Genomic DNA, 19,403 nt, shown 5'->3' with positions numbered 1-19,403 from the left:
GATTGTCTTTTCCCTTAGTCGCCACTATTAGTGTTGAGCGAAGCGCACTTTGGATCATAGTGTGATCCGTGTGTTTCTAAGTGTGATTTATCATTCCTTACCTGTTCTGTGAGCTCCAGAGCTGAAAACAAACATAGTGGGTAGTGTTGAGCAAAGCGCGCTTCAGATCATAGATCCGAAGTCGCTTTGTTCAAAACTTCATTTGAATGCTGCACGGAGACCCGTCTCTATACAGCATTTAAATGTATGGGCTTTGTGGAGGTGAAATTCGTTACACGAGACTTCAATTCTACAGCTTTTAAAATTGCAATCTTCAGTCTGCTTCAATACAGAAGGAACCAGTCAGAACCGACTTCGGATCCCAGTTTAAAATGGTTTTCAAGTTAATTTATCGAAGTCTGAAATTATTCAATGAAGTCTTGCGAGACTTTGGACACAACAAATTTAACCTTAGCTAAACCCACACATTTGAATGATTCACAGAACAGATAAGGAACGATAAATCACACTTACAAACACATAGGAGGCTCCTGTGATGTTCAGAAGCAGGCATGGGATTCAGCCGGTTCCCTCCGGTTCTCCAGACCCGGATGTTAAAATTACAGCCGGATCGGAGAACCGTGTTGCTGGCTGAATCCAGACCCAGAGTAGGCTGCAGACATCATCGCGTTCGCCTGAGCTGAGATTTGTACTGCGCGGGACACAGGCCGGAAGAGGCCTCGATCACTGCCAGCATTGACTTAAGTATTAGTGTTTTTTTTTTTTCTTTTATGTGGTGCTCTATGGGGGCATCAACTGGGGGAATTACTGGCACATGATGGGGGACACTATGGGGGCATTACTGGCACATAATGGGGGACATTACTGGCACATGATGAGGGATACTATGGGGGCATTACTGGCACATGATGGGGGCATTACCAGCACATGATGGGGGATACTATGCGACAATTACTGGCACATGATGGGGGACTCTATGGGGCATTACTAGTACATGATGGGGGACACTATGGGGGCATTACTGGCACATCCAGGGGGACACTATGGGCGCATCACTGGCACATCCTGGTGGACACTATGGGGGCATCTACTGGCACATCATGGGGGACACTATGGGGGCATTACTGGCACATCATGGGGGACACTATGGGGGCATTACTGGCACATCATGGGGGTCACTATGGGGGCATTTCTGGCACATCATGGGGGGCACTATGGGAGCATTACTGGCACATCATGAGGGACACTATGGGGGCATTACTGGCACATCATGGGGGACACTATGGGGGCATTACTGGCACATCATGGGGACACTATAGGGGCATTTCTGGCACACCATGGGGGACACTATGGGGGCATTTCTGGCACATCATGGGGACACTATGGGGGCATTACTGGCACATCATGGGGGACTCTATGGGGCATTACTAGTACATGATGGGGGACTCTATGGGGCATTACTAGTACATGATGGGGGACACTATAGGGGCATCACTGGCACATCCTGGTGGACACTATGGGGGCATCTACTACCACATCATGAGGGACACTATAGGGTCATTACTGGCACATCATGGGGAACACTATGGGGGCATTTACACTGGCACATCATGGGGGACACTATGGGTGCATTTATACTGGCACATCATGGGGGCATCTATTGGAGGCATTTACACTAGCACATCATGGGGGCATTTATACTGGCACATCTGGGCTATCTACTCAGGGGAATTTATACTGGCACATTATGAGGGACTATGGGGGCATTTACACTGGGACATCATGGGGGACACTATGGGGGCATTTACTGGGGGGCAGTTATACTGGCACATCATGGGTGACACGATCGGGGTATTTATACTGGCACTCCATGGGGGACACTATGGGGGCATCTGTACTGGCACATCATGGGGGACACTATAGGGGCATCTGCTGGGGGCATTTATACTGGCACATCATTGGGGACACTATGGGGAATCCTATACTGGAACATTATTGAAGCACTATGGGGAAAGGGAAGGAGCGCTATGGTGGCATCTACTTGGTGCACTATATAGGGGCGTTTTATACTGGCACATTATGGGGGACACTATGGGTAAGGGGAAAGGAGCACTTTGTGAGCATTATATAGGAGTATTTTATACTTGCACACATTATGGGGGCACTATAGGGATATTAGCTCAACAGGGGGCACTAAGAGGGGGAATTTTTTGTACTGGCACACAGAACGGGAGCATTTTTTGACTAGTGCACATTATTATGGGGCATTTTTTGTACTGGGGCACATTACAAGGGACATTCTTTGTACTGGTGCTCATTTTAAGTGGGCAGTTTGCACCCCACAGTAATACTGCTCCAAAGTTATACAAACCGTAATAATTCTCTGCCAGAGTGCACTTAGTAGTAATAATGTCCCCACTGTGCCCCAGAAGTAATAATGCTCCCATAATACCCATAACAGTAACCATGTTTCCCATAGTCCCCCAGTAGTAACAGGGGGACATAATGTTTTACACTTTTAGTGTCAGGGGCACTATTTGCTGGGCGCAGTTATTTGCTGGGCAGTGCCTGCCAATAATTATTGAAGGGCACTATCTTTGTGGTACTAGTGTTATCAGGGGGTTTATCTGTTTCTGCTGGTTAGTATTGGGGAGCACAGCGGGCCCAGTACTGGGGGCACTATCTGTATGGTACTGGCATTTTCAGGTGTACAGTTTCTGTAGTAAAGTATTGGGGAGCACAGCGGGCACAGTATTAAATGTGGCAGGATGAGTTGTTCAGAAGGTAGGAGGATGGAAAAGTAGTAACCTAAGAAGTCTTTTTGTCAAACTGCAGAGATGAGTGATGGGTGAAAAATTATCATGGCGGTCTGGTCTGAAAGGAGAAGATGAGGAAAGAGAACATCTACATCAGAAGTCACTGGATGTAAGAAGTATGTGGCCTTGTATTCTGGATAGCACTGAATATCATGTGCATGCAAATATGTCTTTAGTGCTAGGTACCAATGTGTATGAAATGTATATGGTGTAGGTAAATCTACTGTAAGTGCACCCTTTATGGGTGTATATTGTATATGTGAGTGTCTATATAGTCTGTTTAGATATGCATACCTCCCAACCATCCCAGATCTGGCATAACTACTGTGTGGGGGGGACAATGGAGACTAGGCAGACAGACATTATGTGGAGTTAGAGGTGTGGGCTAGCGCTTTAAAAAAACTTGTTGTGACGAGCTTTGCGCGCCTCTGATAGTTTAGCTCCTTGGGCTTTTTGAAAGTTGGATGGCATCATGTGTGTGTAGTGTATATATGGTGTATTCATGTATGTGTACCATTTATATTGTGTTTTTATATGTATGTGTGTTGCATATATATTGTGTATGTGTGGATATATATATATATATATATATATATATATATATATTTATATCTCTAAACATGTGTCGTGACTCGGCACGCCTGCCGTTGAGTAGGGAACCGGTTAAAAATTGGAATCCCACCCCTGTTCAGAAGCAATGTAGAAGCAGGTCTTTTATCAGGTTCACAATCTCCGCTAGCTCTGACCCCCCACTCCCTCTCAGTCGTCTTCTGTGTCTCTGTTACAAGGGACAGATCTTGAAGTGGACTGCGATTTAGGTGGAAGTAAGACCCCTAATGGCTAAGACTTTGACCCTGATTTAGAAATGTGCTAGTTACACCATTCTCTATTAAATGAAGTGTGAAAGTACAGTGACTTTTTGAAGCCAGACAAAAACTTATGCCGCTCTGTCCCCACAAGAAAAAAGTCCAAATGTCATCATCTATAAGGCGTGAAAGGCCATTAGACAGAAAACACTTTTGCGGCCAGGATGGGGCACGTTGTATTGCACACGGTACAAGATGAGCTTAGATGACACATTAATGCTCGCAGCTTTTTACAAAATCACAGACTGCCTTCAGGTAGGCTGCGAAATGCCTCGTGCATAAGTAACTAACCTAAAAGGCACAACAAAAAGCTAAATATTCTGCCGACTGCCAATAATACAAAACAATCCAATCTATTCATCTCCTCTATGGGGAAAAATTGAAAAATTATAGTAAAGCCTAGCAAAATGGGCAAATTATCATAGCGGGTGCATTATGTGTATGCCGCCGTAATTATAGGAAAGTACAAAAAAAATTGAAAATAAAAAATGCACAGTAACTGTTTTACTTTTTCTTTTCTTTTACATCTGGAGAAACAAACAAAGAGAAGAAGCCGCCTCCATTCTACCATTCATCAATTTGGCGCTTGTGTTTGGGAACTTGATGTCCTGATGCGTCATTTGCTTTTCTGCTCCTCTCAGATTAGGTTTGCCTCGCTCTTCTCTGTGGATAATTGAATTTGCAATGCTGTCCAACAGCTGCTCCGAGCCGCGCACATTGCTCCAGCCGGTGCAAAGCAGAGAGGACATCGTAACTGGAGGGCGCCGAGAAAGTGACCATTGCAAACAAGAGGTTCTCCAAAATCTAATTAACGTGGCCAGATGAGACGGAGCCGGAGTGCTTGTCAGCTCAGAGCACGGGCTAGCGTTGTCTGGACCGGTCTGACATTAGAAGCTGGCTCCGCTTGCTATGTACTGTGTGAACTAGCAGGGGAACTGAGGCCAACGCCACAAGGAACATTTTCTTCAAAGCATTATCTAAGGTTACATAACTCTGATACCTCTGTTTTACTAAATGTTTGCATTCGGGTGCATTGTGTCATTCCTCCGTTATTCCCCCTGAACACTTACGAATAAATTGACAATTGGTTACTATCAGTTGGCAGTGCGGGACTACATAGATATACTGCCCAATCTCAGGGGTTCGGCAGCTTGGGCTCCAACCATTTAAGAAAGCAAGGGCCCATGAGCCCCCTGTCTGAATGGAGCGGTAGTGCACATACATGACCCCACACAAATCACTGTCTATGGGACTGATGAGTACAGTGCTCATCAATCTTCATAAGTTCCATAGAAGTGAATGGAGCAGTGGCCACACGTGCACTACCACTCCATTGACACAAGGGAACTCAAGGACCACTGTTTTCGTGATCGAAGGAGGTCCCAGCCTTCATTTATTTATCTCTATCCTGTGGGCCTCTGTCAGCATAATGAGACCCATTAAACCCAGCATACTGCCTGGTAGCGTTGACCATGCTGATTAAAACGGCACCTTTATTTTGTCTATATGTTAAACAGCTGCAGAGCTATCTGTGTTTTTATACATATGCAAATTAGTATGTTGGAGCACCAGAGGCAGGGCTGAATCCTTGGAGCACCGCTTTTATAACACCTCCGTGCTCTGCACACTATGATTGACAGGGCTAGACATCAGCAAGCTGTGGGCAGAGCTGTGTCCTAGCATGTACATATCATATACACTATTTACTATAGCCTTGCCATAATGAGAAGAGTGGATTTCTACAATTAGAAAGCCAATACAAATTACTGGTCAATTAACAGGCATACTATAGGATTCTAAAAAAGCCAGTAATATGTATTAGATTTCTAAGTACAGAAAAAAACATTTTTTCTAGTGGAATGACTACAGCCTGGTAGTAGAGATCCTAGGTTCACGTATTAATAAAAACGTCTAGATTTTGTTTCTACAGCTATTTTTTTCTCCCTCATTTAACCCACAATAAATGTCTATAACCTTATGCTCCTTGAATAGACTAGCTCTTTGTACATAAAAACTAAATAAAAAGCTCGCAAACAGCATTGTGAACTACTCAAAAACAATATCAGAGATGGAAGACACAGGAAAGACCAATGGCCTAAAGCAAACATTAGACAGGGGCACTTAACAGAGCGCTAAAATATGAACATACACATCTATTCTCTAGGGAGAGCATAGCCTTGTGTCCCTTCAAGTCTCGTAGCCATTAGTCTGATCTACAGCCTTAGGCTACATGCACACGACCGTATGTGTTTTGTGGTCCGCAAATACGTTCCGTATGGCATCCGTTTTTTTTTTGCGGATCCATTGTAAGAAACTAGAAAAAAATAGGACATGCACTATTTTTTTTGCGGAGCAACGGAACGGACATACTGATGCGGACAGCACACGGTGTGCTGTCCACGTTTTTTGCGGACCCATTGAAATAAATGGGTCCGCATCCTATCCGCAAAAAAAAATGCACCGTTTGTCATCCGTGTCCGTGATCCGTGGTCTCAGTCCGTCAAAAAAATATAACCTGTCCTATTTTTTTCACGGAAAACGGTTCGCGGAACCATTCAAGTCAATGGGTCAGTGAAAAAACGCGGAGGCACACAAGATTGTCATCCGTGTCCGCGTCCGTTTTTTTCCCTATCATTTGCATGGCAAACTTGACTTAGACTTTTTTTTACTTTCCTTCATGTCTGGTGATCCTCCCAAAATAAAGGAAGACACACGGAAACAAAAACGGAAACGGATCACGGAACAGAACCCCATTTTGCGGAACGGAACACAACAACGGTCGTGTGCATGAGGCCTAAAGGACAGGTTGGATGGATCAGATGCTTAAGTCTAAGATCTAGGGGGTACTGGTTTTAACTAAAAGAGACCGGGCGCTAAATTATATTATAAACTAGGGGTGGGCGATATAGGCGATATGCAATATAAATTTGTGCCACGATATGGATTTTGTGCATAACGCCTATATCGCCAGACCGCGATATGACCACGGAGCGGTAGTGAAGATCGGTTACCATGGCAGCCAGGACGCTACTGAAGTCCTGGCTGCCATGGTATGTTAGTGAGCAGCATTATAGTCACGTGCGCCGTGGCCGCCAGGCGCTCCTTCTTCTGTCTGTGCGGCGCATTGCTAATGCTTATAGCATTCGCAATGCACCGCACAGACCTATGAGAAGAAGGAGAGCCCGGCGGCCACGGCGCACGTGACTATAATGCTGCTCACTAACATACCATGGCAGCCAGGACTTCAGTAGCGTCCTGGCTGCCATGGTAACCGATCGGAGCCCCAGAATTACACTGCTGGGACTCTGATCGGAACTGCCCACTGCCACCAATGATGGGGGGGACACCCTGTGGCCACTGCCACCAATGATTAATACTGGGGAGGGAGGGGGGGTTGGTTTGAGTTACCAGAGGGGGCTGATAAGAGGGAGAGGCTGGGGGGCTGATCAGGGGCTGATCAGGGGCTGGGGGGGCTGATCAGGGGCTGGGGGGGCTGATCAGGGGCTGGGGGGCTTATCAGGGGCTGGGGGCTTATCAGGGGCTGGGGGGCTGATCAGGGGCTGGGGGGCTGATCAGGGGCTGGGGGGCTGATCAGGGGCTGGGGGGCTGATCAGGGGCTGGGGGGCTGATCAGGGCTGGGGGGCTGATCAGGGGCTGGGGGCTGATCAGGGGCTGGGGGGCTGATCAGGGGCTGGGGGGCTGATCAGGGGCTGGGGGGCTGATCAGGGGCTGGGGGGCTGATCAGGGGCTGGGGGGCTGATCAGGGGCTGGGGGGCTGATCAGGGGCTGGGGGGGCTGATCAGGGGCTGGGGGGCTGATCAGGGGCTGGGGGGCTGATCAGGGGCTGGGGGGCTGATCAGGGGCTGGGGGGCTGATCAGGGGCTGGGGGGCTGATCAGGGGCTGGGGGGCTGATCAGGGGCTGGGGGGCTGATCAGGGGCTGGGGGGCTGATCAGGGGCTGGGGGGCTGATCAGGGGCTGGGGGGCTGATCAGGGGCTGGGGGGCTGATCAGGGGCTGGGGGGCTGATCAGGGGCTGGGGGGCTGATCAGGGGCTGGGGGGCTGATCAGAGGCTGGGGGGCTGATCAGAGGCTGGGGGGCAGATCAGAGGCTGGGGGGCAGATCAGAGGCTGGGGGGCAGATCAGAGGCTGGGGGGCTGATCAGAGGCTGGGGGGCAGATCAGAGGCTGGGGGACAGATCAGAGGCTGGGGGACAGATCAGAGGCTGGCTGCCATGGTCAGCTCCCTGCTGTTGTGTGCACAAAGCACAGGGCAGCAGGGAGAGTGTAAAGTCCTATTCACCCTAATAGAGCTCTATTAGGGTGAATATGACAAGGGTTCTAGCCCTTAAGAAGGCTAATAGTTATTAAATAAAAAGTAAAAAAAAAAAAGTTTAAACCCCCCCCCCCCCCCAATATAGAAAACAATATATCGCGATATATATCGCATATCGCACATGCTTAAAATTATATTGAAATATAGATTTTAGGCCATATCGCCCACTCCTATTATAAACCCACTAGATAACAGAGATGATGACCCAATAAGCACCTGAGGTGCCCCTTTATCCCAGGGAATGGTGGTCTACTGGTGCAGATTCTTCCTATACCAGTGACGTCACGTTCATCGGCCACGTGGGCTAGGCGTCTCTCAGTCCCATTCTAGCTGCAATACCAAGAACGGACATTATCCAATGTGTGGCGTCGTGCTTGGTAAGCTGCGAGGAGGCCGTGGTGCACACTGCAGTGCCAGCGGCACCTCTTTAAACAGCCTATCGGTGGGGATACCTGGGAATCTGACCCGCACCAATCAGATACTGATGACCTATCCTGAGGATAGGTCATAATTATTAAGCACCTGGGCAACTCCTTTAAAGGGTAGTCCAGGAGTAGAAAAACATGTCTTTCTTCCAAAAACACAACCACCCCTGGTCGTGTCTGGTAGTGCAGCTCGACTCCACTGGAGTCAATAAGGCAAACCTGCAATACCGCGGACAACCTGTGGACAGGGATGGTGGTGCTTTCGGAAGAAAGCAGACATGTTTTTTTTCTATTCCTGGACAATCCCTTAAAAATATAAGATTTTCCTTGGCAAACAGAATAATCTTTCAGCTGCGACATACGGTCGGTCGTCAGTCTGGATTTTGGTTAGGGTTTTCACTAGGAGGTGTTCATCTTCCTTCCCTAGTTCTCAGGCCTGATTCCCCGCCCCCCCCCCCCCCCCCCCCCCCCCTTCCCTCCTATGCTCGGTGTGGTGTTTCCCTCCCACACCAAAGCGTGACAGCCAGTACTGCATTTTGATTCATATCTCTATATATATATGTGTATTGTACAGACACCATGATAACTAATGTACGGTGCAATAAACAAGCAGACGAAACAGAAAGTACAAAAGCTGCAAAACAGAGAAAAACAACAATTAGGACTCTCGCTCGGCTATTTTCGGAACTCCTATAGCAATGAATGGCAAGGACGCTGCACATGTGCGGCTGTTCTCTTTCACTTCGGGGCCTAGTTCTCTAGAAAGCAGAGGGTCCTAGAGGTGGGATTGCACCTATCTGAGATTGATGGCCTATCTGAGCAATATTCCATTGTCCTCCATGAAGAAGAAATTAGCCCTGTGTTGTTCATGCAGAGTCACAATGACTGGATTAATGATGTTATTCAAGTAGTATGGGCTTGTCACTGTACCAGTCACAAAGTGTAGGGCAGTTCTGTATTGACTAGACACACCTGCCCACACTGTAATGCCACCACCACCAAAGGCTCGTCTGGTGACAACAGTGGCTTAAGCATTGTGCTCTCCTTGATGTCTCCAACATCATTGGTGGCCGACATTTCTGCTCAGTGTGAATTGACTTTTATCAGTGAACAGCACTGAGGCCCACTGGTCCATCATTCAGCGTAGATGCTCCCTGGCCCATGCAAGATGATGACGCCTGTGGTCAGGTACCCTTGCAAGTTGTCTATGACGCAGACCACGCTGATGTAAACGGTTTTGAATGGTCTGACGTGACACTTGGGTGCCTCTCCCCTCCATTAAACATGCTTAAAGTTGTGTGGCACTCATTATCAGGTTCCGCAGGGCATTGTTCCCAATTAAGCAGTCATCAGTGTGGGGTGCGGCCAAAGGGCGTCCACTTCTATACAACCTGCTGATGACACTCTAAGCTCAGTGGCCAATTCCGTCTGAGAACATCCTGCTTGAAGCCTCGCAATGGCGAGGTACTGTTTATCAATTGTTAGGTGTCGTCTTGGTCTCATGTTGTCAAAATGTGAACAGCAAGATGAGGAGGACTGTATAAATACCAATTCTATTTGAACCAGGAAATTTATTGGACGATTCATGGAACAAACAACTGTTGTGAATTTTTCAGTTAAGCTCCTTGTTAGAGAACAGCAAGTTGTGCAAAAAGTACTGAAACATTGAACAGTTGGACATGTGCATTCAAAAGTTTAGAGAAGGTCACAATAAGTTCACCTGTAAAGGTTTGTGTGCATTTTAGGTTCATCCTGAAATTTTACCCACAAGCCAAAATATCCTTAAAGTTTTTGTGAGAGTGTATATAATATCATATATATATATATATATATATATATATATATATATATATATATATATATATACAGTACAGACCAAAAGTTTGGACACACCTTCTCATTCAAAGAGTTTTCTTTATTTTCATGACTATGAAAATTGTAGATTCACACTGAAGGCATCAAAACTATGAATTAACACATGTGGAATTATATACATAACAAAAAAGTGTGAAACAACTGAAAATATGTCATATTCTAGGTTCTTCAAAGTAGCCACCTTTTGCTTTGATTACTGCTTTGCACACTCTTGCCATTCTCTTGATGAGCTTCAAGAGGTAGTCACCTGGAAAGGTTTTCACTTCACAGGTGTGCCCTGTCAGGTTTAATAAGTGGGATTTCTTGCCTTATAAATGGGGTTGGGACCATCAGTTGCGTTGTGGAGAAGTCAGGTGGATATACAGCCGATAGTCCTACTGAATAGACTGTTAGAATTTGTATTATGGCAAGAAAAAAGCAGCTAAGTAAAGAAAAACGATTGGCCATCATTACTTTAAGAAAAGAAGGTCAGTCAGTCCGAAAAATTGGGAAAACTTTGAAAGTGTCCCCAAGTGCAGTCACAAAAACCATCAAGCGCTACAAAGAAACTGGCTCACATGCGGACCGCCCCAGGAAAGGAAGACCAAGAGTCACCTCTGCTACGGAGGATAAGTTCATCCGAGTCACCAGCCTCAGAAATCGCAGGTTAAAGGGGTTGTCCGGGTTCAGAGCTGAACCCGGACATACCCTTATTTTCACCCCGGCAGCCCTCCTGAGCCTGGCATCGGAGCATCTCATGCTCCGATGCGCTCCAGTGCCCTGCGCTAGATCGCGCAGGGCACAGGCTCTTGTGTTTTCAATAACACACTGCCGGGCGGTAACTTCCGCCCAGCAGTGTGTTCGGTGACGTCACCGGCTCTGAGGGGCGGGCTTTAGCTCTGCCCTAGCCGTTTTACTGGCTAGGGCAGAGCCAAATCCCGCCCATCAGTGCCGGTGACGTCACCGGGCTGCCTGTCAGCCCCATAGAGAGCCCGGTATGTCACCGGAACTCAGAAAAATGCCTATGCCCTGCGCGATTTAGCGCAGGGCAAAGGAGAGCATCGGAGCATGAACTGCTCCGATACTCATGTCAGGGGGGCTGCCGGGGTGAAAATGGAGGGATGTCCAGGTTCAGCTCTGAACCTGGACAACCCCTTTAACAGCAGCTCAGATTAGAGACCAGGTCAATGCCACACAGAGTTCTAGCAGCAGACACATCTCTAGAACAACTGTTAAGAGGAGACTGTGTGAATCAGGCCTTCATGGTAGAATATCTGCTAGGAAACCACTGCTAAGGACAGGCAACAAGCAGAAGAGACTTGTTTGGGCTAAAGAACACAAGGAATGGACATTAGACCAGTGGAAATCTGTGCTTTGGTCTGATGAGTCCAAATTTGAGATCTTTGGTTCCAACCACCGTGTCTTTGTGCGACTCAGAAAAGGTGACCGGATGGACTCTACATGCCTGGTTCCCACCGTGAAGCATGGAGGAGGAGGTGTGATGGTGTGGGGGTGCTTTGCTGGTGACACTGTTGGGGATTTATTCAAAATTGAAGGCATACTGAACCAGCATGGCTACCACAGCATCTTGCAGCGGCATGCTATTCCATCTGGTTTGCGTTTAGTTGGACCATCATTTATTTTTCAACAGGACAATGACCCCAAACACACCTCCAGGCTGTGTAAGGGCTATTTGACCATGAAGGAGAGTGATGGGGTGCTGCGCCAGATGACCTGGCCTCCACAGTCACCGGACCTGAACCCAATCGAGATGGTTTGGGGTGAGCTGGACCGCTGAGTGAAGGCAAAAGGGCCAACAAGTGCTAAGCATCTCTGGGAACTCCTTCAAGACTGTTGGAAGACCATTTCAGGTGACTACCTCTTGAAGCTCATCAAGAGAATGCCAAGAGTGTGCAAAGCAGTAATCAAAGCAAAAGGTGGCTACTTTGAAGAACCTAGAATATGACATATTTTCAGTTGTTTCACACTTTTTTGTTATGTATATAATTCCACATGTGTTAATTCATAGTTTTGATGCCTTCAGTGTGAATCTACAATTTTCATAGTCATGAAAATAAAGAAAACTCTTTGAATGAGAAGGTGTGTCCAAACTTTTGGTCTGTACTGTATATATATATATATACACACACACACACACACACAGCCACATCTAGCCACAGGTTGTCTGTGGTACTGCAGCTCCAGGCGATTCACTTACCTGGAGCTGAGCAAATATTATCAAGGTATGCTGCAGCAGTCTACTTTAGAAGAAAGCGGCCATATTTGTCCAGTCCTGGACGACCTCCTTTTACATACACGTCTTAGCTCCAGGGGCGGCTGTGCAATGTGCATGACAAATGGCAGTAACTCTTGTGCTGAGGACTCGCCCTCATAGTCCTGCTTAGAAGGTGTATACATGAGTTTTCACTTGAGTTCCTCCAATTGTCATCCTCACTTGATCAGTACCCCCAATATTACAGCACAAGTCAACCCTTAATTTCAGGTCCATATTGGTGCACTCTCAGTCCAATGTTGGATCGCCTATACATGGTACCCAACGCCTCATCTCTCTATCCATCACCTCCATCTACTCTCGTCTCGATAGTCCACATACACTGTGCCCATACTCTCCACTTTCCGCAGCTGCAGCCACATTGACCTCCATCACATAGCTCTTCACCCCTCTATTCATTACACCCACTACTCACTTTCTTCACAGGAACCCTTCACTGTGCCCAAGACTGGCCAGCTTCAGTCTTCTCTTCCTTCTTACTCCAGAAAGCATAAACCCTACTTCTTCAGACCGCAGCACCCGTAACCACTGACGGCAACATCCCTAATAGTTCAGACCCCAGAGTGCAGCACGCCTATTTTATGAGACCCTAAACCTGTGATGGCGAACCTATGGCACGGGTGCCAGAGGCGGCACTCGGAGCCCTCTCTGTGGGCACCCACGCACTGGAAAAAGTCTATGGTTAGACTCTTCCTGCCATTCATCAGCACAGGGCACACTTTGAAGTTTGAACGGCACGGGCAGTGCATTGAATGTAGGCAGGCTATTATATCTAAATGATAAAGTACATGGAAGATATACTGTATTGGACTGTAGTATTCAGGGTAAATTGCTGTGTTGGCACTTTGTGATAAATAAGTGGGTTTTGGGTTACAGTTTGGGCACTCAGTCTCTAAAAGGTTCACCATCACTGCCCTAAACTGTAGCACCCCTACTACTTCAAACTCAAGACTACAGCTCCCCTATTAAATAAGACCCCAGAGTGCAGCACCCCTAATACCCTTACTTCAGACCCTAAATTGTAGCCCTACCTATTTTTACAGACTCTAGACTGCACTCTCAAGCACTTTAGACTCCAGACTGTAGCATCCCTACTTCATGAGACCCCACAGTGCAGCCCCCCTACCTCATGAGACCCCACAGTGCAGCCCCCCTACTTCATGAGACCCCACAGTGCAGCCCCCTACTTCATGAGACCCCACAGTGCAGCCCCCCTACTTCATGAGACCCCACAGTGCAGCCCCCCTACTTCATGGGACCCCACAGTGCAGCCCCCCTACTTCATGAGACCCCCACAGTGCAGCCCCCCTACTTCATGAGACCCCACAGTGCAGCCCCCCTACTTCATGAGACCCCACAGTGCAGCCCCCCTACTTCATGAGACCCCACAGTGCAGCCCCCCTACTTCATGAGACCCCACAGTGCAGCCCCCCTACTTCATGGGACCCCACAGTGCAGCCCCCCTACTTCATGGGACCCCACAGTGCAGCCCCCCTACTTCATGGGACCCCACAGTGCAGCCCCCCTACTTCATGGGACCCCACAGTGCAGCCCCCTACTTCATGGGACCCCACAGTGCAGCCCCCCTACTTCATGAGACCCCACAGTGCAGCCCCCCTACTTCATGAGACCCCACAGTGCAGCCCCCCTACTTCATGAGACCCCACAGTGCAGCCCCCCTACTTCATGAGACCCCACAGTGCAGCCCCCCTACTTAATGGGACCCCACAGTGCAGCCCCCCTACTTCATGAGACCCCCACAGTGCAGCCCCCCTACTTCATGAGACCCCACAGTGCAGCCCCCCTACTTCATGAGACCCCACAGTGCAGCCCCCCTACTTCATGAGACCCCACAGTGCAGCCCCCCTACTTCATGGGACCCCACAGTGCAGCCCCCCTACTTCATGGGACCCCACAGTGCAGCCCCCCTACTTCATGGGACCCCACAGTGCAGCCCCCCTACTTCATGGGACCCCACAGTGCAGCCCCCTACTTCATGGGACCCCACAGTGCAGCCCCCCTACTTCATGAGACCCCACAGTGCAGCCCCCCTACTTCATGAGACCCCACAGTGCAGCCCCCCTACTTCATGAGACCCCACAGTGCAGCCCCCCTACTTCATGAGACCCCACAGTGCAGCCCCCCTACTTAATGGGACCCCACAGTGCAGCCCCCCTACTTCATGAGACCCCCACAGTGCAGCCCCCCTACTTCATGAGACCCCACAGTGCAGCCCCCCTACTTCATGAGACCCCACAGTGCAGCCCCCCTACTTCATGAGACCCCACAGTGCAGCCCCCCTACTTCATGGGACCCCACAGTACAGCCCCCCTACTTCATGAGACCCCACAGTGCAGCCCCCCTACTTCATGAGAGCCCAGAGTGCAGCCCCCCTACTTCATCAGACCCCACAGTGCACCCCTTTAAGGATGGCATGCTCAGATAAAACAGGTTTCTCTGAATATTAAAATTTATTTGGACACTGATCTTTTGGGAGTCTATGAAGCAGAGCAGAGAGCATCTAACAAACCGCTTATTGTCATTGTCATATTGTGTTTCAATAAAATGTTTTGTTATATTAAATGTGTTGTCTATGTGATTTGGTAGAGAATCTACTCAACACTTCTCAGCCTGCCTCTGGTATCCCTGACCTAGGTTTTGCTTCATCCTGCCTCCCTAAATGTGTAATAGACCTTACTAAGGCCCCATGCACACTGCCGTGTTTCACAGCCATGTGCGGGCCGTGGAACCGCGGCCTGGATCCCTCCTGAGAGCAGGAGCGCACGGCGTCACTGGTTGCTATGACGCCGTGCGCTCCCTGCTGCCGCCGCAATACAGTGATACACTGGTATGATCTATACCAGTGTGTTACTGTACTGTGCCGGCAGCAGGGAGCGCACGGCGTCATAGCAACCAGTGACGCCGTGCGCTCCTGCTCTCAGGAGGGATCCAGGCCGCGGTTCCACGGCCCGCACACGGCTGTGAAACACGGCAGTGTGCATGGGGCCTAAGACTGTGGCCCTCCGCTCTACTTTCCCAGCAGAGGAGTGCTGTGGGGCTGCAGCATTCACTGCTGACTGTAATGTTATTGTGTAGCGCCATCTTCCTAGAACTACCCAAAGGCATGCTGGGAAGGTAGAGAGGAGCGAGCGCTAGCAGCAGATCAACTGCAGGGTCACATTAGTGTGATCAGACTTGCCGTGTATTATAGCATCATCCCATTATACTATTACGTCACGGCGGGGGCGTGGAGACATTCACAAATCAGAATTCTCAACTTAACAACACGACAATGGCAGACACTGATTTTCATTCATATTCACAGATCATAAAAAGATGGCATATCCAGGTGTATGTCATTAGGAGCAGCTTGTCAGTCACTTCAACTTTTTATACATATAATGACCCTTTGTGCTTGAAGTCACTTTCTTCATCCTTTGGGTCTATAGGCGTTTGTTTACAGTGAAATCCTGACACCAGTGACAGCATGGTCCGGCTTCTCCACAGCGGTCAGAAGCTATCAACAGCAATGACAGAGCACTTACTTCGTTATCCTTGGCCAGCCGCAGGATCTCGTCAAAAGTCACAAAACTGTCATTTCCTCGCACAGCATCTTTTTCCATGTAGCCCAGGTGAATGTCAGTCGCCACAAGGATTTTAAACGTGTCCTCGTCATCACTGACAATGAGAGAGACCAGAACAAGGAGAGATGGTTTAGTGCCGCCCCTCACATAATATAAAATATAATACGACAGTGGTATACATATAATAGAGAGCTTATAACAGCTGCTGCCGGTATACAATAACGTTGACTGTCTCATGACAATGGAGTCTGTCTAGGGGAGGGATATATAAGATCAGTACACAGGAGGCAGTATTAAGCTACTTTCACACTAGCGCTTGATCGGATCCGTTCGGAACGGATCCGATCATATTAATGCAGACGGAGGCTCCGTTCAGTACGGATCCCTCTGCATTAATAACTTAGAAAATTTTCTAAGTGCGCAAGATGCCTGAGCGGATCCGTTCAGACTTTCAATGTAAAGTCAATGGGGGACGGATCCGCTTGAAGATTGAGCCATATGGTGACCTCTTCAAGCGGATCCGTTCCCATTGACTTACATTGTAAGTCTGAATGGATCCGCTCGCCTCCGCACGGCCAGGCGGACAGCTGAACGCTGCAAGCAGCGTTCAGCTGTCCGCCTGTCCGTGCGGAGGCGAGCGGAGCGGAGGCTGAACGCCGCCAGACTGATGCAGTCTGAGCGGATCCGCTCCATTCAGACTGCATCAGGGCTGGACGGAGGCGTTCGGGTCCGCTCGTGAGCTCCTTCAAACGGAACTCACGAGCGGACCGACGAACGCTAGTGTGAAACTAGCCTTATAGTAGTTATATCCTTGTACATAGGAGGCAGTATTATAGTAGTTATATTCTTGTACATAGGAGCAGTATTATAGTAGTTATATTCTTGTACATAGGAGACAGTATTATAGCAGTTATATTCTTGTACATAGGAGCAGTATTATAGCAGTTATATTCTTGTACATAGGAGCAGTATTATAGTAGTTATATTCTTGTACATAGGAGCAGTATTATAGTAGTTATATTCTTGTACATAGGAGCAGTATTATAGAAGTTATATTCTTGTACATAGAGGGCAGTATTATAGTAGGTATATTCTTTTACACAGGAGCAGTATTATAGAAGTTATATTCTTGTACATAGTAGGCAGTATTATATTAGTTATATTCTTGTACATAGTAGGCAGTATTATATTAGTTATATTCTTGTACATAGTAGGCAGTATTATAGTAGTTATATTCTTGTACATAGGAGCAGTATTATAGAAGTTATATTCTTGTACATAGGAGCAGTATTATAGAAGTTATATTCTTGTACATAGAAGGTAGTATTATAGTAGTTATATTCTTGTACATAGGAGGCAGTATTATATTAGTTATATTCTTGTACATAGGAGCAGTATTATAGTAGTTATATTCTTGTACATAGGAGGCAGTATTATATTAGTTATATTCTTGTACATAGTAGGCAGTATTATATTAGTTATATTCTTGTACATAGTAGGCAGTATTATATTAGTTATATTCTTGTACATAGTAGGCAGTATTATAGTAGTTATATTCTTGTACATAGAAGGTAGTATTATAGTAGTTTTATTCTTGTACATAGGAGACAGTATTATAGTAGTTATATTCTTGTACATAGGAGACAGTATTATAGTAGTTTTATTCTTGTACATAGGAGACAGTATTATAGTAGTTTTATTCTTGTACATAGGAGACAGTATTATAGTAGTTATATTCTTGTACATACATAGTAGCAGTATTATAGAAGTTATATTCTTGTACATAGGAGTCAGTATTATAGTAGTTCTATTCCTGTACATAGAGGGCAGTATTATAGTAGGTATATTCTTTTACACAGGAGCAGTATTATAGAAGTTATATTCTTGTACATAGAGGGCAGTATTATAGTAGTTATATTCTTGTACATAGGAGCAGTATTATAGAAGTTATATTCTTGTACATAGAAGGTAGTATTATAGTAGTTATATTCTTGTACATAGGAGGCAGTATTATAGTAGTTATATTCTTGTACATAGGAGCAGTATTATAGAAGTTATATTCTTGTACATAGAAGGTAGTATTATAGTAGTTATATTCTTGTACATAGGAGGCAGTATTATATTAGTTATATTCTTGTACATAGGAGCAGTATTATAGTAGTTATATTCTTGTACATAGTAGGCAGTATTATATTAGTTATATTCTTGTACATAGTAGGCAGTATTATAGTAGTTATATTCTTGTACATAGGAGGCAGTATTATAGTAGTTATATTCTTGTACATAGGAGCAGTATTATAGTAGTTATATTCTTGTACATAGGAGCAGTATTATAGTAGTTATATTCTTGTACATAGTAGGCAGTATTATAGTAGTTATATTCTTGTACATAGTAGTCAGTATTATAGTAGTTATATTCTTGTACATAGGAGGCAGTATTATAGCAGTTATATTCTTGTACATGCATAGTAGCAGTATTATAGAAGTTATATTCTTGTACATAGAGGGCAGTATTATAGTAGTTATATTCTTGTACATAGGAGCAGTATTATAGAAGTTATATTCTTGTACATAGAAGGTAGTATTATAGTAGTTATATTCTTGTACATAGGAGGCAGTATTATAGTAGTTATATTCTTGTACATAGGAGGCAGTATTATATTAGTTATATTCTTGTACATAGGAGCAGTATTATAGTAGTTATATTCTTGTACATAGTAGGCAGTATTATATTAGTTATATTCTTGTACATAGGAGGCAGTATTATAGTAGTTATATTCTTGTACATACATAGGAGCAGTATTATAGTAGTTATATTATTGTATATAGGAGGCAGCATTATAGTAGTTATATTATTGTATATAGGAGGCAGCATTATAGTAGGTATATACTTGTATATTGGAGGCAGTATTATAGTAGTTATATACTTGTATATAGGAGCAGTATTATAGGTTATATTCTTGTACATAGGAGGCAGTATTACAGTAGTTATATTCTTGTATATAGGTGGCAGTATTATAGTAGCTATAGTTTTGTAAAAAGGGAACAGTATTATGGTTCACAATGCTAATTAAAAAAAAAAAAAAAAATAAGATTACTTACAGTGAGTTACCAGACGAACTCATGTCTATACTTTAGCCAGATAGCACAAATTTCAGATGGAACATGCAAATTGCCCAAGGCCTGGAGGAGAAATAGACACAGTGATCATGCTGCACAGTGTTATTACAG

The 19,403-nt window shown here is 46.2% G+C and overlaps 1 protein-coding gene across 1 annotated transcript in view; it reads right to left on the bottom strand.

The window, feature by feature from the left end:
* The window catches only part of MRE11 (MRE11 homolog, double strand break repair nuclease), a 295,143-nt gene that overhangs the window by 263,521 nt on the left and 12,219 nt on the right, over positions 1-19,403 (bottom strand). The window contains exons 2-3 of the mRNA XM_044284591.1: positions 19,275-19,355; positions 16,134-16,266 (exon numbers count right to left, since the gene is read on the bottom strand). Of these exons, the coding sequence (XP_044140526.1) occupies positions 16,134-16,266; positions 19,275-19,297 (156 nt within the window). The 5' untranslated portion in view covers positions 19,298-19,355. The remainder of the gene's footprint in view (positions 1-16,133; positions 16,267-19,274; positions 19,356-19,403) is intronic.

This window comes from Bufo gargarizans, chromosome 3, assembly GCF_014858855.1.
Source record: "Bufo gargarizans isolate SCDJY-AF-19 chromosome 3, ASM1485885v1, whole genome shotgun sequence".
In the NCBI taxonomy this organism is placed as follows: domain Eukaryota; kingdom Metazoa; phylum Chordata; class Amphibia; order Anura; family Bufonidae; genus Bufo; species Bufo gargarizans.
Note: the sequence above shows the minus strand (reverse complement) of the source record. Positions and strands in the feature narration are given on the sequence as shown.